Below are 23,325 nucleotides of genomic sequence, written 5' to 3'. Positions count from 1 at the left end.
GAGTCAGATGGAGGGATATAAATGTGTCTGTGACCGCTGTGATAGCGTGGGGAAAGCACAGACAGGCTTTTTTCTGAATCTCTCCTGTGACTAAGTCATACAAACACTGGCAGAGTCCTCTAGGAGTGAACTGATGCTGTACACTATCACAAAGTATATATTCCTGTAAACAAATTTTATTAGCCTCTGGGGAGACCTCCAGGGTGATTGTGATAAGGTTCAGACTCAGTTTGACAGTTTATTTTTGGCACACTGAAGTGTAAAGTGGAATAATATAATACTATTTATATACTTTGATAGGTGTAGCTTGTGGAAGTTTAAATATTGTGCCTCATAATGTATGTATGAGTGTGTGTTTGGGCTATGTGTCAAAGGGAGTGTGTGTTCATGTCAGCACATTATGACAGACTGTCTAAGTCTATCTGTGTGTGATGGGCATTGGCAGAGCACACTGCGTGTGTGTTTGTGGCCTGCTTTCCCTCCATTCAAATGAATCATGACAGCTTCAGGAATGTGCGCCACTATTCATTTGCAGTCGGACTGCAGAATCAGCCTCTTAATTCCCAATACATTTATGGTAAGAGCAAGCGCTACAATTTATGTTTACATAACTGCAACAGAAGCCAAAACATTCCTGTGTTGGAAGGTTCTGTAAGTGTGTATTTATGAGTGTTCAGGATAATAAATCCTTACTTAACCCCTCCAATCTACTAGCACTTCTACTATGCCAAAATATTAAAACTCATATTACACACAAACCTTGGAGCGTACTAAACATTAGAGAGAGAAAAATAAGCAGTTTTCCGTGGTCACCGAGTAGGGAGGTGAAGTATTGTTACTGTCTACATGTTAATGAACAGCATACACATCCTTTTGGGTGGGAGCCTCCTTAAATGTGTAAATGTCTTTGAGATTTTGACCAGTTTTATCATCTGCCAGGCCAGTAATAATTGCACAAAACCTGTCAAGAAAATGCCCTGGTTATATTTAACCCTAAATCAATCCACAGAATATGAAATTTCATTTCGCATTAAGAAAATACTGCCTACATTAAGAACCATGTAAAAACATGTTTTACTGTGACATTATTTTCAGGACACTTAAGCACATTTCACACATTAACACAATGTGTCCATACGTTTCCTATTCTTATTGTTTTCAATGATGATTCTCATTACCATAACACAGTAACTTTTGTTTTTACTGTATCACAGTTTTAAATTTAAATCAGTGAAAATGAAAGGCAGTACCAAGAGAGTACTGCTATAATGTATAAATACTTTTTAATTAAGCTAAAATATTATAGCATTCTTTTTACATTGTGGTAATAAAAATACATAATGGCCATCTTTTCTTGTTGCGGTTACAAGAAGTGGGGGTAAAATGTGCGCAACTGTCATATAAATAATGTAATAATGTAAAAAATCTTAATGGGCTTAAAAATAGGGTTCATTTTCTATATGCAAAATATAATTTCAATATGCTTCTTTTGATTTTGGAGTAAATTAGGACCAGGACTCAACCTAGACAACCTAGACAGGTTTTGTGAGAATCACCCAATAGCACACCTACCTTTTCCCTCAATAGCACACAAGTTGCATGCAAAAGTTTCATAGATAGGATCAAGGGTTTTGAAAAACCCCTGACCATAAGTATTAGCAAAAGTAGTTGTGATGCTTACCTTAGCAAACAGCACTAATTATAAATAATTATCAGAGTGTAGAACTTGCACTACTGCACAGTGAGTATGGAGGGATTAAACAAAAACAGCGCTGACACACAGTGGTACGTGGATGATACCCATCCAGACAGCCAGTAACACATCACTCAGAAAAAGACTGCTTCTGAGAGCACACACAAAACACCAAGACATTAAATGGGCTGGTAAAGGATGATGCCTTAGGTTTAAACTCACATACTGTCTGAGATTAAACATAGGTACAAAATGGGAAGGACATGGTTAGACTCCAGCATAGTGAAAGCAGGAATCCCTCATTCATGTGTCACTCTTTTGACATAAAAGGTGGCTAAAGGGTCAAATAGCACAAGCTGAACCCTGACTCAGCCTTGCCTTCCTAACCCTACCCTCACTGGCAATGTTTGCCCATTGCAGTCTCATGAGGAAAACGTTGCTGTAGCAACTTCTATCCTTCATCACCAACATATTTGTTTTTGTGACGTTCTTACCTGAGTTCTGAGGATTCCATGAAAGCCTTAGCAAACCTCAGATAAAACACATGTTTGATGATACAAACATGAAATGCTTTTCAGAGGCAGTAAGTTTTGAATGTTTGAATGAGTATAAATTAGATATATGAGCTACAGCGTAAATTTTCTGGGAATCACGACTTCAATTTGAAATCCACCCAAAACAAGAGACATTTGGACAATTTCACATCTCAGGGGTTGATTTTTATTATGACAGATTTCAGCTTTTTTTTTCTTTGTGAATTTTTTTTTTTTCTTTGTGTTTTACCAGGCCTTTTTCTAAATGTCTTTTACATACAGATTTTAGTGTTTTAGTCTTGTCCCAAACCCAGAATTTCAATATGAAACTATGAAAATCCATTATAAAAATACTAGGGCTGTCAATCGATTAAAATTTGTAATCGAATTAATTAAACGATGTCCCGATTAATTAATCACATATACAAATATTTGCTGAGAAAGCCCCTCATATCACAATGATTCAATATATAATGATGAAATAATTATACATAGTTATCTTTAAATATAAAAAATGTATATATATATATATATATATATACAGGTGAAACTCGAAAAATTAGAATATCGTGCAAAAGTTCATTAAGTTCAGTAATTCAACTTAAAAGGTGAAACTAATATATTATATAGACTCATTACAAGCAAAGTAAGATATTTCAAGCCTTTATTTGATATAATTTTGATGATTATGGCTTACAGCTTATGAAAACCCCAAATTCAGAATCTCAGAAAATTAGAATATTACATGAAATCAATAAAAAAAAAGGATTTTAAATACAGAAATGTCGGCCCTCTGAAAAGTATAATCATGCATATGTACTCAGTACTTGGTTTGGGCCCCTTTTGCATTAATTACTGCCTCAATGCGGCGTGGCATGGATGCTATCAGCCTGTGGCACTGCTGAGGTGTTATGGAAGACTAAGATGCTTCAATAGCGGCCTTCAGCCCTTCTGCATTGTTTGGTCTCATGTCTCTCATCTTTCTCTTAGCAATGCCCCATAGATTCTCTATGGGGTTCAGGTCAGGCGAGTTTGCTGGCCAATCAAGCACAGTAATACCATGGTCATTGAACCAGGTTTTGGTACTTTTGGCAGTGTGGGCAGGTGCCAAGTCCTGCTGGAAAATGAAGTCAGCATCTCCATAAAGCTTGTCTGCTGAAGGAAGCATGAAGTGCTCTAAAATGTCCCGGTAGACGGCTGCGTTGACTCTGGACTTAATAAAGCACAGTGGACCAACACCAGCCGATGACATGGCTCCCCAAACCAACACAGACTGTGGAAACTTCACACTGGACTTCAAGCATCTTGGATTGTGTGCCTCTCCATTCTTCCTCCAGACTCTGGGACCTTGGTTTCCAAATGAGATGCAAAATTTGCTCTCATCAGAAAAGAGGACTTTGTACCACTGAGCAACAGACCAGTTCTTATTTTCTTTAGCCCAGGTAAGACGTTTGACATTTGAAGCCCATGTCCAGGACCCGTCTGTGTGTGGTGGCTCTTGATGCAGTAACTCCAGCCTCAGTCCACTCCTTGTGAAGCTCCCCACACATTTGAATGGCCTTTTCCTGACAATCCTCTCCAGGCTACGGTCATCCCTGCTGCTTGTGCACCTTTTTCTTCCACACTTTTCCCTTCCACTTAACTTTCTATTAATGTGCTTTGATACAGCACTTTGAGAACATCCAACTTCTTTTGCAATTACCTTTTGAGGCTTTCCCTCCTTGTGGAGGGTGTCAATGATGGTTTTCTGCACAACTGTCAGGTCAGCAGTCTTCCCCATGATTGTGAATTCAACTGAACCAGACTGAGAGACCATTTAAAGGCTCAGGAACCCTTTGCAGGTGTTTAGCTGATTAGAGTGTGACACTTTGAGCCTACAATACTGAACCTTTTCACAATATTCTAATTTTCTGAGATTCTGAATTTGGGGTTTTCATAAGCTGTAAGCCATAATCATCAAAATTATATCAAATAAAGGCTTGAAATATCTTACTTTGCTTGTAATGAGTCTATATAATATATTAGTTTCACCTTTTAAGTTGAATTACTGAAATTAATGAACTTTTGCACGATATTCTAATTTTTCGAGTTTCACCTGTATTAGGGCTGTCGATTTAAAGCGTTAATTCAGTGCAATTAATTTTACAAAAAATAACGCGTTAAAAAAATTTACGCAAATAATCGCACATCCCACGGACCATAATAAGGAAGAGTCCTGAGAAATGCAAGCTTGTAATACCACCTGTTTACACCAGAGGGCAGGAAGTGAAATTTCAGCTGTATGAGCAACGCACAGTTTATACAGTGAAGAAAACAACCTTAAGCAGCAACAATACAAAGATGTGTTACGTTCTTGCGTTCAAAACACTTGAAGGAGCACAAATGCGAACTAAGGGATCTCGAGATGTGTTTAAAGATTGAGTATTAAACTATATTTAACTTAACACTGTGACCTAAACATTTTATGTTTATGATGCAAGATTGTTAGAGATCATATTATTCCCAACTTTCAACTTTGTTTTGAAAATGTTTTATTCTGCTTTTTTTTAGCTATGACATGTCTCTTTATTATTTGGAATATTATTTGATTAATGTTCTGCTTTTGTTGGCAAAGTTTAGTATTCATAAATGTAAGTATGGCGGTTATAAACCATTAGTTTTAATTTTTAATTCAAAGGTTCAGCAATACCTAAGAACAATTTCCAATTTGAGTAACAAGAAAGCTGTAAAGTGTATTGAAATATGTAAACAATTTGATATTTTTATTAAACTGTTTATTTACATTTACATTTATGCATTTGGCAGACATTTTTATCCAAAGCAACTTACAGTGCCCTTACTACAGGGACAATCCCCCTGGAGCAACCTGGAGTTAAGTGCCTTGCTCAAGGACACAATGGTGGTGGCTGTGGGGATCGAACCAGCGACCTTCTGATTAACAGTTATGTGCCCCACTACGCCACCACATTATTTAGTTTCCTTTTTGTTGTTGTTTGTTTTAATATACCTCTTGGCTCTAGATGTAAAGATTTGTAAGCATTAATAAAAAAAATTATGCAGGTGTACATTGACGGGTCCAAGCCCTCATAATAAATCTCGAACTGATTGACAAACTCACTTGTGAAATGGATTTCTGTGAACTGTATGCCAATGATTGACTTATGTTCAATAATATGGTAGTAAACAATACATTTTAATCTAATATGTGATTAATCGTGATTAATTAATCGGGACACCATGTAATTCATTCGATTAAAAATTGTAATCGATTGACAGCCCTAAAATATATATGCATATATTCAGACAATTTAAATACATTACATTCTTGTGGCAGAGGAGTTAATCATTGATAAGACAATACAAAAAAACGGCTTTCGAATACAATGTATTGTTTACTATCATATTATAGATCATAAGTCAGTCATTGGCATACAGTTCACAGCAATCCATTTCACAAGTGAATTTATCAATCATTTTGAGATTTAATATGAGGGCTTGTTTAAGGCCCCCTCAATTTCAACAAGCGTCAGACATGCTTGTGTAGCGTCTCGGATGCATTGCATCATAAACATAAAATTTTTAGGTCACTCTGTCAAGTTAAATATAGTTTAATACTTAGAACACATCTTGAGATCCCTTAGTTCGAATTTGCGCTCCATCAAATGTTTTGAACGCAAGAACGTTACGAATGTCTGTTTTGTGCTCTCTGGTTGTTTTCTTCACTGTATAAACTGCGTGTTGCCACACAGCTGAAATTTCATTTACTACCCTCTGGAGTAAACAGGTGGTACTACAAGCATTTCTCAGGAATCTTCTTTATTACAATCCGGGGTCATTGTGATTAATTGCGTTAATGTTTTTAACGCGTTGTTTTTTATAAAATTAATCGCACTGAATTAACGTGTTAAATCGACAGCCCTAAAAAATACACATTATATACACAACTATGACCCTCTAAACAAAGAATGAAATAAAGACAAACCATATCAATATTTATTGAGTGAAAATGAATCCTATAATTTTTTCAGAAATTACGACTGTCCCATAGTTGTGGCATCATTTCCACCACACCAAAATTTTTGCCCCAATACATTTAAAAAAAAAAAAAATGTTTAAGTAATAAAAAATTCAATAAAATAAAAAGTGAAGAGCGTGCTTGAGATGAAACATGAGACAAGTGATGTTTGAAGAACAATAAGAAAAATCAAGTTAAGTATCACTTGTGAGCAGATTTTTTTATTGTGTGTAATTTCCAATCAAGCTATAATTTTGCCAAATTATGCAAAAAAAGTGAAAATATATTTTGTGTGTATTTAGGATAGAAGACAAAGAAGTCTGCCATTTTATTTTTTTTGGTGGTCCCTAAAATGTTGTGTTGGTTTGCCACCTCCTCCATAGATTTTACACAGGCACAAGCTCAAGGCAGCGAGTGTTTCTACACAAGACCTCACCTGTGCCCCTCTGCAGATTGTGGTGAGGTGGGGGTATGGACGGTAGCAGCGCAAGGGGGTTACTGTCAGGTTAGCTAGGCTAGGGTATGCTAGGCTAGGCTAAGATAAGCCAGGCAGTGCAAGAATCAGAATGAGCTTTATTGCCAAGTATGCTTACACATACATGGAAATTTTCTTGGCAACAGAAGCATTGGTTAGTACCTGCCGGTGTACAGGACCAGGCTTTGACACAGAGCAGGTGGGGTGGGGCTGCAGCCCACGTCCCCAGACCCCCTGCTGCACAGATGGGGGGAGGGAGGGCTGGTGTCCTCATGAGGTTTGTGGACTGCACTGTAAATGGGCTCGGGCCTATTGGGGGTACAGAAATTACACAGTAAATGGAGTAGTTTCAGACACACAGAGACAGCAGACACTGAGACATATGAAGATACACATGCTCACAGACACAGACGAACACACACATGCAGAAATGTGTGGATGGCAAAAGAGGGCAGAGTCAGCTCTTGGGCCTGGGCTGACTCACAGGCTCCAGGAAGTCCATGCTCTGTGAAGTGAAACAGATCTCATGTCCAAACAACAGTGGTGATTTGAGAGGGACCGTAACATAATGACATGTGACCCAATGCCAGAAGTGTCTCTTATCCGAAGTGTTTGCCCTGTTGGACTTTCAGAGACTTTGTTCACTCAGTCGTGCTTTGTTTAAGCAATGTTCACAAACACACCACCACAGAGAGGCATTACACACCTCATAGACGTTCTTCAGCCCACACTCAACACCTACTTACTAAACCATTTTTATTTGTTCTATATTTGCCCAGTTACATCATATAATTTGAACAGTATTGCCAAAAAGACATTAAACAACTAAAGCTGAAGAACTGTAGGAGAGATTGTGGGAAAACCATGTTTCCTTCTAATAAAATATACAGTATACGAACATGCAAGTGTTGTTTTTTGGTAATTTGTGCATGAGTGCAATTCAAAAGTGATATTTGAGTGACAGGGTTCCCACACCTTTTGACTGATGATTTTCCATTTCTTTTCCTGTTTTTAGTAATTACTAGATAATGATTTTTATAATGATTTTATACATTGCACTCAGAAAGTGCCAACACACACAAGAAGTATGGAGCTAAATTTCTACTTGATCTAACATTTAAAATTAGTTTTACTGGTCTAACCTAATTTATTTAGGTTGATTTAGTGATGTTAAATTATATTTTTGACTTGAATCAAACCAATTAATCTATCAAAGGTTCCCAAACTTTTTCCTACTGTACGAAGGGCCAAAAATCAAACTTGATTGAGGGCTCTGGGCCAAAAGTAAATGTTGCATTATATCAAACTGTATTATATTAAATTATAAAAGTTGCCCTGGTTCCCCTACTTTCCCTCTGCAATCTAATGCATTGAAGAGCCGTTTCAATGGCATTTGTTTTATTATTTATGTTTTTTTCCCCTCTTGTCATATATGGCAAGGTGGGCCAAATCAAAGGTCATCACATTTATTACGTTCACATTTTTCAGAAATAGAGATTGATTTTAGTTACACTGAAATAAATGTTAACCTAAAAACGTGTTTCATTGTGGTGGAATCTAAATTAACAGGTTTTATTTAAGTCAAAAATATTATTTAACACCACTGAATTAACCTGATTACATAAGGTTACACCATCAAAACAAATAGTAAGGGTTGTCAGATCAGGTAGAAAATGCTCTTTTAGGTAACAACTCCAGGTTGTCATTGCTTTTCCATGACCTTTTAGGATTTTAGTTTATTTCCTTGACTCATCCAAGCCTGGAAATCTCAATTTTAAAATTCTCTGAAATTACCATGGGAACCCTAGAGTGAAGGAGTGAGTGACTGAATAGATAGATAAATACGTGACTCTGACCTGGTGAAGTCCTCCTCCCCCAGCATGTGGCGTGGGATCGGGGAGTATCTCGAAGGAGTGACCTGGGGTGGCTGGTACACTGGTTTGGGCTCCATGCCTCCCATGTAGGCCATACTGGAGTTGTGTCCGACATGGTTGTCCACCATGGTGGGGAAGGCTGGAGGGAGGCCGAGACCAGTAGAGGGGAAAAAGCCAGATGATTTCACCAGGTAGCAACAGAGAACCAGTTCATCTCTAAGAGGAGTTTGACATTGTACTGTATGGGTGTATTTGTGTGTGATTCCACACACACTTGTGCAGGTGGATTATGTGAAATCCGCCTCTCTCAGTAGGAGGGAGGTATCGGAGCTGTGATGGGAGCAGCAGAGCAGAGTGTGTGGGTGTCTGAAAACAGCGCCCAGTGCTACACTGCATTACTGTTACAAAACTCCACAGCACTCTGGTTTAGCAGCCTCACAGGAACAGCCTGTTTTATTACAGGGTTACAGATCAAATCAGGTACAGTTGAAGTCAGAAGTTTACATACACTTAGGTTGAAGTCATTAAAACACATTTTTTAACCACTCCACAGATTTCATATTAGCAAGCTACAGTTTTGTCAAGTCGTTTAGGACATCTTCTTTGTGCATGACTAGAGTAATTCTTCCAACAATTGTTTCACTTTTAATTGACTATATCACAATTCCAGTGGGTCAGAAGTTTACATACACTAAGTTAAATGTGCCTTTAAGCATCTTGAAAAATTATGTCAAGCCTTTAGACAATTAGCTAATTAGCTACTGATTTGGAGGTGTACCTGTGGATGTATTTTAAGGCCTTCCTTCAAACTCAGTACCTCTTTCATGGGAAAATCTAAAGAAATCAGCCAAGACCTCAGAAAAACATTGTGGACCTCCACAAGCCTGGAGCCATTTCCAAACTCCTGAAGGTACCACAAAACCAAAGTATGCAAGTATAAACACCAAGGGTACACCATGAAACGCATTCTATCTCCTAGAGATGAACGTAGTTTGGTGAGAAAAGTACAAATCAATCACAGAACAACAACAAATGACCATGTGAGAAATTTTTGGAAGGCTACCCCAAACATTTGAACCAAGTTAAACAATTTAAAGGCAATGCTACCAAATACTAACAAAGCATATGTAAACTTCTGACCCACTGGGAATGTGATGAAAGAAAGCTGAAATAAATAATTCTCTCCACTATTTTTCTGACATTTCCCATTCTTAAAATAAAATAGTGACCCTAACTGGCCTAAGACAGGGAATGATTTCTACGATTATATGTCAGGAATTGTGAAAAACTGAGTTGAAATGCATTTGGCTAAGGTGTGTGTAAACTTCTGACTTAACTGTAGGTACATAAGTTTTATTTGAATTGACTCAACTGTGATGTCTCTTTCACTTTCATCAATTTACTGTAGTAAAAAAAAAGTCCTGTCCTTGAGCTATAATATGAACAGTTACAGGAAATTGAAATGAGCATCTTTTAAAGGAATCAAAAATGAAACTTCTGTGATAATTTTCTCACTCTCATGTTCTTCCAAACCCATAGCTGTTATTTTTCCAAGGAATATATATAATGGGAAATTTTAAAGAATGTACACACTCCTCTTTTCCATACAACAGTTCCTAGTGACCACTCCTGTTAAGCTCCAAAAAGACAGAGAAACAGCATAAAAATATGAATAGTAACTGTGCTATATTCCATGTTTTCTTAAAACACACTGCTTGATAACTGCATTCACTATAAACTTTAATTGTATGAAGAAGAGGAGTGTGTTAATTTATCTAAATGTCTCCTATTGTGCTCCACAAAAATGTAACAGCATCAGTGTTGGGTGTAATATGATTACAAATTACATACAAACTGTCATCTAATTACATTAAGCACAAAAAGTAGTTTAAAGCATGACATTTTAAATTCTTGTAATCAGATTACAGTTACTGACTTTCAGGGAAAGTAACTACTTATAAGTACATTACTTGGGTTACAAATATTTCTAAAAATATATTAAAACATATATTTATTATTTATATGTATTATTAGAAAAATATTATTCATGTGTAATACAATTAAAATGTGAATTTATATGTTCATATGTACGTCTGTTTGCATTTCTTTGAAAGCTGAAGGGTGTGCGACAATAAACAAGGAGAAAATAGAAATTATTTGGAATTTGTTGAGTGGAAAAACAAAAATTGTTTGTGACAAGTGTTTTAGAAAGTAACTTAAAGTAATTAATAATATGATTACTTTCTCATTGAAGTAATCAATAAAGTAATCAAATTATAATTTTAGAGATGTACAGTAGTTAGCCATTTGTAGTGGATTACTTTTTTAGTAACTCAACAGTGAACAGGTTTGGAACTCCATAAAGGTGAGTAAATTATTTTGGGGTGATTTGTCCCTTTAAATGTATGGTTCACACAGAAATGAAAATGTACTCACATTCATGTTGTTCCAAACCTCTAACTCAAAATGAGATGTTAGGCAGAATGTTCAGTCTCAGTCACCATTCACTTTTATTTTATGGAAACATAATGCAATGAAAGTGAATAGTGACTGAGGCTAACCACACAAAAGGTAGTGTTTCATGGGTTTGGAACAACATTAAGGCGAGTAAATGTATTCCTTTTCATTTTTGGGAGAACTATAACTTAAGTAAGTTAGTTCATAGGGTGGATGGAGATCAGCAAATGAAGGTACGTACTGCTGGAATAGTCTGGTGGGGCATACATGTCGTTGAGAGGGACTGGTCCTGGCTTGGCCACTTTCAGATAGACCATGTCTGAAGTGTTCTTCAGGGCGGCCACAGCCTCCTCATGACGTACATCCTGAAGTATAATGTTATTCACCTGCGAAGGCAAATACACGCATGATACATCAGCTGATATCTGAAGCGTGATTCAGAACTTTCAGTACGACCACACATTTGAAGATGTGGGAAGGAAGCGACTGCGGAGCGGAGGCCGGATGGACCCACACTTTGTGAAGACTTTCCATTCTCCTGCTCTCAGCTGTCCGGTCACAAAAGGAAGGACAAGAGGGAGGGGAAGTTGGCAAGGCGTAGTGTGTTTTCCTTTGTAAGCTTTAATTGTAGATGGACATATCATCATTTTACACACAACAAAAAAGCAGCAGTACAGCTGGGGATCACTAGGGTTGCAACGGTATCAGAAAATATCACGGTATCACGGTATAAGGTATTACACAATTACTATTATCAGTGAAAACAGAAGGGTTATTTTATTTATCTATTTATTTTTGAGCAAACACTTTATTATAATTGAAACTTGAAACCATTTATTTGATTGAAGTATGTGTAAAAAAAGTCTCCCTTTTAAAAATAAAATAAATAGAAAAAATAACAGAATTATAATAAACAGAATTATAAACATGATAAAAAATATAATGTAACTATAACATGTTAAATAACTAAAACCATGTTAGTTTACATGTTAGCATAGCATGTTAAATGAACTACTAAATGAAAAATAACATCAGCTGTGTGAGCTTTTAAAGTAATGTCCTATGATTATTAACAGTTAACATATACTGTAGGTGCACGACAGTGAGGCCAGACAGCTCCTGTCTGTACCTTTATCTCAGTGGTTCTCAACTGGTTTTGCTTCAGGACAGATTTTACATTGGACATCAAGTGTCGCCCTGCCATAGATTAAACATAACCTGTATTTAATGTATCCTGGGTTGCATTTCCTTTTATGTTGCATAGTTTTGTTCCTGGTTTTCCAGTACAAGGACATGCATCAAGTGACATTATTTTTGTTGTTGATGTCAAAATCCACAGGAAGTTTTCTCTCCCCCCTTTTAAAAATTGAAGAGCATATTTACTTACATGGGCCCATTATTATCCCGTTAGTTACTTAATATTAAATATTTATACACATATTACACAGAAGGAAAGGCTCCTCATTACCATGGTTAGGTCAGTGTGCTAGTCTTAAATAATAGTAATAATAATAATAATAATAAATTAATGTATTTATGAAAAATAAATACTAGCTGAAACACATCTTGAAACTTTAACTACAACTGCCACTGTTGATATAAAATGAGGTCTAATAGATTCTACCGTTAGATTATTTCATATGAAACTATAACATTTTGTCAAAATATAACAGATACTTTTACTCATGTAAAATCCTGAAACAAATTTGTAAAGGTGATGGTGTGTAATATTTATTTAAATTTCTTTTTTTTTTTTTTTGGCGCAAAGCACAGTGTTGCTCTTTTCCTCAGTGCTGTTTGGCATGTCAGGGCTGCTACTGTTGAGAGGTTCGAATTGACAATCTCCGTAACACTTTAAGCTAAAAAAGTCTCGCTAGAATTGAAATTGGTCACATCAGTTTTGATGTCTGCGCTCCGCAATATCGAGGGAAGCCCGGTTGTTGAATGTGCGCGCCAGAGAGAAGAGCAGATCATTAGCACGAGCTCGTTACACTCGCAAAAGTGCAGATGAGAAGTCTTTAGCTGTTTGCGAGATTATCATTAAATACTTGATCACTTGGGCGACCGCCGAAATATCTTCAGTGGAGAAGTTACCATGGCATTTTTATTTCTCTGCTGTCCGCGACCCAGTCCGAATAGACCAGTTGAGAAACACTGCTTTAACTCACACACACACTCATGTCAGACCCCCTCACCTCCCTTCTCTCTGACATCTGCTGCATGTGTGTGTGGCTGACGAGTCTGACAGACAGTCGAGAAGGAAAGGAGATGCGCACGTGCATGTGAGAATCTCCGTCCGGTTGCATTTTTTCTCAATACCGTAGAAAAGCAAATGTACATGGTATGATAACCGTCAATTTTCAAACTGTGGTATACCGTGAATCCGGTATACCGCTGCAACCCTAGTGATCACAGTCTGGACAGAGAGACACATTAGGTCTCATTCGCTAATCATCCATACATAAAATTAAGTGTAAAACGTGTGTGTGAAAATATTTTAAGCAGAAATTATGATTTATCATGAATTCGAACCAACGCAAATGACACATACTTAAAATCCTGGCTGCCTTATAAACATAAGTATACTGTATATTTTTAGAACTCCAAAAACTATGTCTACGTCTTGCTTATTTCAGAGTAAAAAAAATGGTGTGCCTTACAGCTCGATCTGGGAGTGTGATGAATTGCTGTAAAGTAGAGGTTGTGTGGAAAGCCCTTACTGTATATGGAGATCGTTTGGGTGTGTATTATGCTAATTACTAACTGTAGGCACTCCCTGATTTAGATAATGTGGATTCATCAACATTAGAAGTAGAGTGAGAACAAATTTATGTGTTAAATCAGTTGCGAATCCAGCGGAAATTTGGTGTGAGAAACTTTTCTGCGACCACAAAAAAGTGGAAATCTGCAACACTTGAATACAGTAAATAGTGAATGAGACTTTGCGAGCCTCTAATGCTTGGGAAGTAAAAGCACACTTTACATGTCTTCTGTTATGGCAGTCATATCTGACTATTTAATGACATTTACGACCATTTCACAACCCGCTCAGTTGCTTTGCACTTATGGCTCTCTTTATCACAGCTATGTCCTTGTTTGAGTTTGTGCTCAGCTTCATATCAATCACACTGTGGCCCATAAACCTTCACGCATGAAATAAATTGTCTATAATATGACATACTGTAGTAGCCAACAACAGCATCTGTGCTCACTAAGTATTAGGTAATGCTGTAAAGATACACACTTTACAATGCAGGGTTTGCCTTGCCTTTGTGTGTGGGTTTATATGTATATAGTTAGGTACACAAGTGGATGTGTGCAGGTGAAATCTTACAGCCAGTAGGCGATCGCCTGTCTGCAGACGTCCATCTTTCTGTGCTGCCCCACCCTCAATTATCTTAGTGATGTAGATACTGTTGTCGCCTGGGATGTGCTGGTTGCCTATACCTCCAGCAATACTGAAGCCAAGGCCTTTAGAAGAAAGTAAATGAAGAGTATATTGAATGAAAAGATAAGGATGAGTTTAATTTCATTCAAGATGTCAGATCAGATTCAGAGATTAAAGTCAACATGATCAGCCCATTTTACTTCCATAATGTGACATATTTCCAAATGAAACAATATTCAATGAAAAAAGCAAAGTGAGACTGGATTGTGAAAAATGGGCTTTTATAGAAAGACATGAATGCATGTTTGCTAAAACAATGTCTAAATAGTTTTTGGTTATGGACTCTTTTCACATTTCTGGGCTTGGAACTTAGAAGTAAACTATAGCGGGGTAAACTTCTACAGGGGTGAATGGGAGACCAAAGCTAATTTAATTTAATAAAATGAATTACCCATTTGCTCCAAAAAAAAAAAAGAAAAAAAAAGAAGAATAAATCCACTATTACGCTTTCACAGTTTTACAAAGGAAAAAAAAATAGAGAGCGGTGGATTATAGCAGTCAGAAGAGAGAAATAAGCTACATTTTCTGTCACTCCCTTGGCAGCTTTATTAGAAACCTCATCACAATTCGCAGCAGTGGTGACTTGTTTTATAAAACTTCTTCCAGGGTAATATAAAAAAGCAAATGGGTTTGTGTATGATGCTGTCAACATGGGACTGCATTATATCATGCAACACCTCGACAGACCTGGGACTTATGCAAGGATCCTATTTGTGGACTTCAGCCTTCAATACCATCATGCCTGATCTTCTCTCAACCAAACTGACCTAGCTCTCCGTGCCAACCACAATCTGTCAGTAGATCAACAGCTTTCTGACCAATCAGCTAGTGAGGCTGGGGAAAATAACATCCGGGACCATCACTATTAGCACTGGTGCTCCTCAGGGATGTGTTCTCTCTCCACTGCACCTGCACACAAATTACTGCACTGCAAAGGACCCCTCTGTTAAGCTCCTGAAGTTTGCAGACGATACCACGGTCATTGGCCTCATCCGCGATGGTGAGGAGTCTGCATACAGATGGGAGGTTGAACAGCTGGCTGTCTAGTGCGATCACAACAACCTTGAGCTTAACATGCGCAAAACAGCTCATTCGCCAGCTCAGGAAGTTCAACCTGCCACTGGAGCTGCTGACTCAGTTCTACTCAGCTGTCATTGAGTCTGTCCTGTGTACATCTATAACTGTCTGGTTTGGTTCAGCCACCAAACCAGACAGAAAGAAACTACAAAGGACAGTCAGGTCTGCTGAGAGGATTATTTTTGCCCCCCTCCCCACCCTCCAAAACCTGTATGTCTCCAGAGTGAGGACACGTGCAGGTAGAATCACTTTGGACCCCACACACCCTGCCCACTACCTTTTTGATCTGTTGCCTTCTGGTCGGCAATACAGAGCACAAAGAGCCAGGACAACCAGGCACAAGAACAGTTTTTACCCTCAGGCCATTTTCCACATGAACAATTAAACTGCCTCAGAACTCTCCCATAGTGCAATAATGTATAAATATGTAATAATGTAAATGTACTCATATTGAATATTTAATTCAATAACTGTACATACTCCTACATTGCACATACATTGCTACTTGCACATGTACATATGCCATTCTATGTTATATGTCCTATTATTTGTGTCTATTTATACTCTTACCTTGTTCTGTTTAAATTTTGAAATATATATATATATATATATATATATATATATATATATATATATATATATATATATATATATGTTTTTCTTTTCTTTATTATTGTAAGATTTAATAACAAATGTTAATTACAACAAAAAAGAAAACATGCATTCACATATATACATCTACAGACAAATGTACCTCTTTTGTGGCAAAAATGGTTGGCGTCTTGGTTCATAATATGCAATATACATATTGCATTTTTATATGGGCCTATATTTATAAAAAAAAATCTCTATAGAAATATCCTTATTTCTTCTTTATATAATTTTTTTTTACAAATATTTCAATTGAATATATTATTTTCTATTGAATAACTAATACCTCATTAAAAGTTTCAACACAAATTAAAAATAATTCAGAACAACTACTGTATTAAAGGATCCATGGCATAATAGCACTCTCCCAAAAGTGTGTGTTTGTGTGTGTGCATATCTGGTTCGTCTAACCTTTAGGCCCTTTGAGTAGGTTGACCTCCAAAATGGTCTCAGGAGGAGCCTGTCTCCTGCGTACCAGCAACCTGACCACTGGGCCGGCCTCTTTCAGAGCCTCTACTGCCTTGCTGTGCACTACCTCTGACACATCAACATCATTCACTCGCAGAACACAATCATTTACCCTGAAACACAATAACAGCACAGATCAGACATAACTCATCTCACTCAAAAGAACAAAGATGAGCCACAGACTGTCAAAACTAACACTGTAATGAATCATCACATTTAAAATCACTGGACATACAGACTGTGCAGCACAAAGGCATATGTAGATACTGAAACACTTGATATGAAACTCTCACCCTAGTCTGCCATCCATGGCAGCAGCACCTCCAGGGATGATCTTGGTGATGAAGATTCCAGGATCATCAGGAATGTGTGGATTGTCCACACCTCCAGCAATACTGAAGCCAAGGCCAGAGTTGCCCTATCAATAACATACATGAGTAGAATATCATAAATGAGAATATGCAGTTACAGGACTTTTCATAAAGGAGAACAAAAGTTGTAAAAGAAAGACTAAATCTAAAATAATTTGTGGTTAAGCTTTATTCTGTTGGCTCATTTTTGGCTTTTCAGAGAGCATCTGACTTTCAATATTTTGTCAATCTATATGTAATCTGCAATATCTAGGCATGGACAGCATATTTGAAAAAAAAATTAAGCCATTAAAAATAGGATTTTGCAATGCATATTTTGAGAATCACACATTTTTGTCTGCTTCTGCACGCAATATCCTCCATATTTCTCCTACTCTCATCACTTTTGCCCTGCTGTTCCTAGTGCCAAAATACTGAGACAGGCTGGTCTTCAAAGCAGACAACTGAGCAAAGTCTTCACTTTATTATTTTCTATTATTAATGAGCAGTGGTCACAGCAAAATAAAATAGACTGGAGCTAAGACGTCCCAGAGAGACTTTCCCACTCCAGAGCCACTGCGAGAGCTCCCACTAAAGAACATTACACACCCACAGACCTTTTAAAGCAGGGGTACTCAACAGACAGATCTGGACCAGAGGATATTTTAATCAGGACGAGTTATAAATGTTTGTGCTTTTTATCTGACAACTGGCTAAATGATTGTGTAAGTATACGTGTATACGGGCGCAGAGTGGGATTAAAGCACGTTCAGCTCTGCGCGCATTGCCTCTCTCGCCACTATAGAAATGAGGCACCACATAAAGCCTAATATACTGTAAGTACAAGTTGCAGGTGTGGTTATTTTAACATCAAAAACGTTAACATGGTGCCTTTAGACTATAATGTCATGGTTATTGTTGTAACCTCCGTTCCCTGATGGAGGGAACGAGACGTTGTGTCGAATGTAGTGACACAAGGGGTCTTTCTGGAGAGCCACGCATACCTCTGAACTTGAGAAAAGACCAATGAGAAATTGGCAGAGAGAATTTGCATGTCCCGCCCCCGGACATACGGGTATAAAGGGAAGCGGGCGTGTGTCTGTCAGTCAGGTTTTTGCACTGAGGAGCCAAGGATAATGTATGGCCATTTACAGTGGTAGGTCCAGTGTCGAGGCAAGGGGGACACAACATCTTGTTCCCTCCATCAGAGAACAGAGGTTACAACAGTAACCATGACGTTCCCCTTCTGTCACTCACTCGACGTTGTGTCGAATGTACTGACACAAGGGGTCTCATTTCAAAGCGCCATGCACTAGACCGTGTTACGTGAACTCCTGACACAGGTGCAAGCAGGCTGCTGCGTGCTAGAAGCCAATGTATCGGCCGCACGTAACCCTCTCCAACACCTCCAGAAGAAGGTGTCATATACAGACCTTAGGTTCCCAGCACCCCTAAGGGGGGAACAGGTGCTACATGACCATAAGGGGAGCAAGCCAGACAGCCGCGGCCTTTTCTCTGCAATGGAGCGTCTCTGCGATCTCATCCACAATCATTAATTTAACCTTGATATTTGTTGGAAAATTCTGTCTGAAAAGTCTACACATTATGTTAAAACGTGATAAAACTGTGGAGGATGTGGTAAGGGACTGCATGAAAATATCAGCCAGAACGTTATCCAAGTCTCGAGATAGTATCACATATTTTACAATTTCAAAAGTGGCAACCCTTGTAGTGAAAGTTAAGCCATCAATAACTGTGGTCTATTTTGCCCAAAATTAAAAAACTTTTAAGAGTTGCATTTACATGGCTTCAAAGCTAACAGATATGGACCATAAGACAAAAGATAAATTTTCATTTGCCCATGTGAGGTTGTCAGTTGTCTTAGGGGCTGTTCACACTGAACTTGGTTGTGTCTCTTCACACTGTTTTTAAATAGTTTTCCTATGTAAACTTGCGCTAGACTGACATTGTGCCACGTCTCAATGTTTTTACAGTGTCTTGTGCAGGAGTGTCACATTGTTTTGACTCTTTCAGAGGTAGCGCTACGAATGATTAATGGGAAGAATAAAGAACTAAAATCATGGACAACTGGTAAGTTTTAGAAAAGGGTTTGGAGAAACAGAAAATTTCTGTTTATTAATTTGGTCAAGAAAAGTCCAAAGTTAAAATCATTGTATATATAACAAACATAGATTTGGGTAATGTCTGATGCTACTTCACAAACAAAGTGCATGGAGAGAGCAATTTATAAAAAATACTAATTACTATCTCTGTTATGGACCAATTTTTAAAGCACTTTAGTTTTTTTGTTTTTTAAGAATTTCCTGCTGGAAATTATTTATAATGATAAAAATGTTTAAGATATAAACAGATGTTTTATTTATGTAGTGAACAAATAATACAGTCCTACTACAACACAATATCTGATAATTCAGATTATGTTAACAAAATATTCTTGGCCCGCATACAAGATTGGTTCACATCCTGTGGGCTTGTAGATGAAGTTGAATAGCTCTGCACTAAAGGATGTTTCCTAATGTTCAATTTCAGACATAAGATCAACATTTACTGCCATCTAGTGGCCAGGTCCCTACAGGTACCATTGTTGGAGGTGAATATTAGTTAATTATACAATATAGGGGGGAAAAAACAGGAAAAAAGTAGTTGAATAATAGTTACCCTTTCCAAAATGATTTCTTCATATTTATACATGCCATCACTCCCATTCACCTGTAATAGACGAAAGAAAAATTTTATAACATAGCCTCATCAACTGAGTCAGAAGACTTGGTGTAATGCCAAAGAAGTTCATTTATTATGAAAAATTAGCAAACCTATAAAAATGAGAGGGTTATAAACAGTCAAAGCCTAATTATTATATTCATTAATAATTTAACAACACAATAACCTCGACAGTCTGCATCTGTTGTAATTTAATCTGATGTATATTTGAACTGTAATTATCTGATGTACAGTGGGAAAGGGGGATAATTCCAAGTGGCAGGCAGATAGGCAGGCAGGCGCTGCTGAAGGTGCTTAGAGCATGCAGCAGATACTTACATAAGGGCCTGCATCCAGTGAGTCTGCGTTCACAATGATTGGGGGAGGGTTTGCCTGTGAGATGAAGAGATGCACGTTACCTCAGTGTGTGAGGCCGCACAAACACATACAGTACACACACGCACGTATGCACGCACACACACACACACACACACACACACACACACGCTGTAATGAAGAGACAGTAAATGCATGCCATGGGAACAGTGCGTCTCAACTGAACATGGTACATCATCAGCGTGGCATGGCACTTCAGGGAGGAGAGTGAGGAGGTGTGAAGATTACAGACAGCTTGTGGTCTCTTGTTTAAAAGAAATGCACATAGAGCCATGGGGATACAGCACTACATGTGTTATTCCCCTCTGGCAAGTTTAATTTTCCATATATTTTTTTAAAACATTCAAACGCTACCATATAATAGATGAAATGCGCAATGTATAATTCAGATTTTATAATTATGTGTTTCTTGACTGGTGGGTTGTGATTCAGAAATGTGTTTCACATCTGTTCTGATCTATGTTCTGAAAAACAAAAACAATGCAAAATGCAAATGATGAATATAACAATAACTAACTAATGGTATAAATGGATAGCAAAATAAATAGACTAGGGAGAAAACGTATGACATATCAATTGTTGTTGACATCAAAGTCCTTTCTTCCAATTCATTTATAGTCTTATGTTAGCCAAATTAGGCAGACGTGAATAAGTACAAGCTGCATGACATGAACCTCATCTTTCATGAGCATTAACAAAACTATCGAAGATAAAAGGAAATAAGACCCAGACTACAGGTTTAACGAGGATAAAAATAAGTTTGTGCTAAACCACAATGTGTTTTGTGTAGTGATTTTTTTACTTAAAGGGATAGTTCACCCAAAAATGGAAATTCTCTCATCATTTATTCACCCTAATGCCATCCCAGAATGATAGGTGTGGGTGAGCAACAGATCAATATTTAAATCTCAATTAAAGAATGTAAATCGCCCAAAAAAAAAAAAAAAAAAAAAAAGGGAAAGTGGAGATTGATATTAAAAAAGGACATAAATATTGATCTGTTTCTCACCCACACTTACCAAATCGCTTATGAAGATATAAGTTTAACCGCTGGAGTCATATGGATTACTTTTATGCTGCATTTATGTACATTTTGAAGCTTACAGATTTTGGTACTCAATTACTTGCATTGTATAGACCTACAGAGCTGAGATGTTCTTCTAAAAATCTTTATTTGTGTTCTGGAGAAGAAAGAAAGTCACACACAACTGGTATGGCATGAGGGTGAGTAAATGATGAGAGAATTTTTGGGTGAACTGTCCCTTTAACCTGTTGATACGCATGAAATTATAATGACATACCTGAACTTAAATGGTTGCATTTACCGGACCCTTTGGAGTATGGACACAGTTGTAGTATCTTTTGGCTTTATTTCCCAAGTTTCAGAATTAAATGTTGTTATTTTGTAAAGTTAGAGAAGCTGAAGTTTATAGTAATGGAAATATTTTGTGCTGAACATGTATCTATAATCTAAAAAAATAAATAAATAAAAGTGCCAAGACAACCCAGAAATACAATGTTCTCAAAGTCACAAGTCTAAAGAAGTTACGTTTCAAATTTGAAGATGATCTAACAAAAAATTAGGTTCCTACAAGCTTTTTTCTCTGTAAAATCACTGGCGGTGAATAAAGTAAAATTAAGGCTCCACCTTTCAAGATGACAAAATCTGACTGCACTGCTTGGCTATTATGAATAAAACTATGCCACGTTTAAAAAAAAAAATAGACTTTGGAGACATGCTCGTTTTGTTTACAGGACTCTAATATATAAGATACTATACAGTTTTACAACATGAATGCTGCTTAGATTGCATAGATTTATCACTTTTATGGACAAAAAGTGCTATAAGATGTTTTTCAATGAACACTTGTCATGGACAATTGACTCAAGTGTGGCAACTGGATTCATCTGGCGATCGCGTTTTCATAAAAAAGGTAGTCCCGTTTTGATTTTGCACGTTTTCATTTGCACAAATAACTAAATTGTTGTTTCTGGATCATTGCTATCGTGAAACAGAGATTGGATATCAATGTTGAACCCTTAGACCTTTGAAAAGATGTATAATTTGTTAACATTCATTACATTTATAGACTGTAAATTCTATATTAAACATAAGCAGAGTGACGTCACCACCGCATATGGGGAATTGCATATCAACAGGTTAAGAAACAAGATCAGTCATGATAAATAATTTTAGTGTTTGATTTTAAGGACATGTTTATGTCCTGTAGTACAATAGACAAGTTTGCTACTGTGTTGGGTCTCAATGTAAAATCAGGGTCCTCAAGCAATATCAGCTCTAATTTTCGTGTGTTTAAATTGAGTAGCCCATGCTCACAACACAGCATATGAGAATGAACTGTGGCAGTGGACCAACTGACATTCATGGCCTTTCACATGCAAACCTTGTTGTGTTTGTGAGTATTGATGTGATTGATCTGTTATGAGGCGACACTAACTGGGCGGCTGGGTGATGAGTTACAGTTTACAGTTTTTGTACTTAAATAGTGAAGCACAAGATTATCACTCCAATTGATCCTCAGTCTGATAGACCTTGTATAATCATGGCAAATACACATGAAGTTTACTTGAGTGAGTAACATTGCCATAATTAACAAAAAAATACAGGTGTAAAATAACTTTTATTTTGTAAGAAATATTGGATTAAACAAATATTTTATTTTATTAAGTTTATCAATAACTACACACCAATGGGTAACATTCAAAAAGTCGAACTGAGTGATAACTTAATTTTGTATATCTAATTTTAATGTTTATTAAATGTTAACTGCTGGAAAATAAAAATCTGACAATTCAGGGTTTTTAAACTGTAATTAAGCAACTCCATTGTGCAGATGTTTCTTCTGTTTTTCTTTTGAATCGCTTGTGTAACTAACATCAGTGAGGATCATTAGTGAGGGATATCAAACGTACAATTTGAAAACTCTCTGTTATATCACAGTCCCTTATAAAGTCCCTGGTAATTTAGAAGGTTATGTGGAAGATATAAGAGTTGTATGGTTTCGATTTGAATAGCTCACAAACACATTAGCGAGGGTCCGACTGTCATTCTTACTATGTGATTTAGTGTATGTTATGTTTAGGGCTGTCAATCGATTAACATTTTTAATCGAATTAATTACATGGTGTCCCGATTAATTAATCGC

At 37.1% G+C, this 23,325-nt stretch overlaps 1 protein-coding gene across 8 annotated transcripts in view; it reads right to left on the bottom strand.

Annotated features, from left to right (window-relative positions):
* Window positions 1–23,325, bottom strand: part of LOC127659570 (disks large homolog 3-like) — a 179,292-nt gene that overhangs the window by 45,090 nt on the left and 110,877 nt on the right. For 4 of the 8 annotated variants that reach the window (XM_052149442.1, XM_052149448.1, XM_052149445.1 and 1 more), the window contains 8 exons: window positions 20,102–20,155; window positions 19,721–19,771; window positions 16,985–17,109; window positions 16,635–16,804; window positions 14,382–14,518; window positions 11,289–11,433; window positions 8,573–8,747; window positions 6,879–7,025 (listed from right to left, as the gene is read on the bottom strand). In XM_052149442.1, the coding sequence (XP_052005402.1) occupies window positions 6,879–7,025; window positions 8,573–8,747; window positions 11,289–11,433; window positions 14,382–14,518; window positions 16,635–16,804; window positions 16,985–17,109; window positions 19,721–19,771; window positions 20,102–20,155 (1,004 nt within the window). The remainder of the gene's footprint in view (window positions 1–6,878; window positions 7,026–8,572; window positions 8,748–11,288; window positions 11,434–14,381; window positions 14,519–16,634; window positions 16,805–16,984; window positions 17,110–19,720; window positions 19,772–20,101; window positions 20,156–23,325) is intronic. The other 4 variants (XM_052149449.1, XM_052149447.1, XM_052149444.1 and 1 more) reach the window with 3 other exon arrangements.

This window comes from Xyrauchen texanus, chromosome 19, assembly GCF_025860055.1.
Source record: "Xyrauchen texanus isolate HMW12.3.18 chromosome 19, RBS_HiC_50CHRs, whole genome shotgun sequence".
NCBI classification, from domain to species: domain Eukaryota; kingdom Metazoa; phylum Chordata; class Actinopteri; order Cypriniformes; family Catostomidae; genus Xyrauchen; species Xyrauchen texanus.
This window is presented reverse-complemented; position numbering and strand designations above follow the sequence as displayed.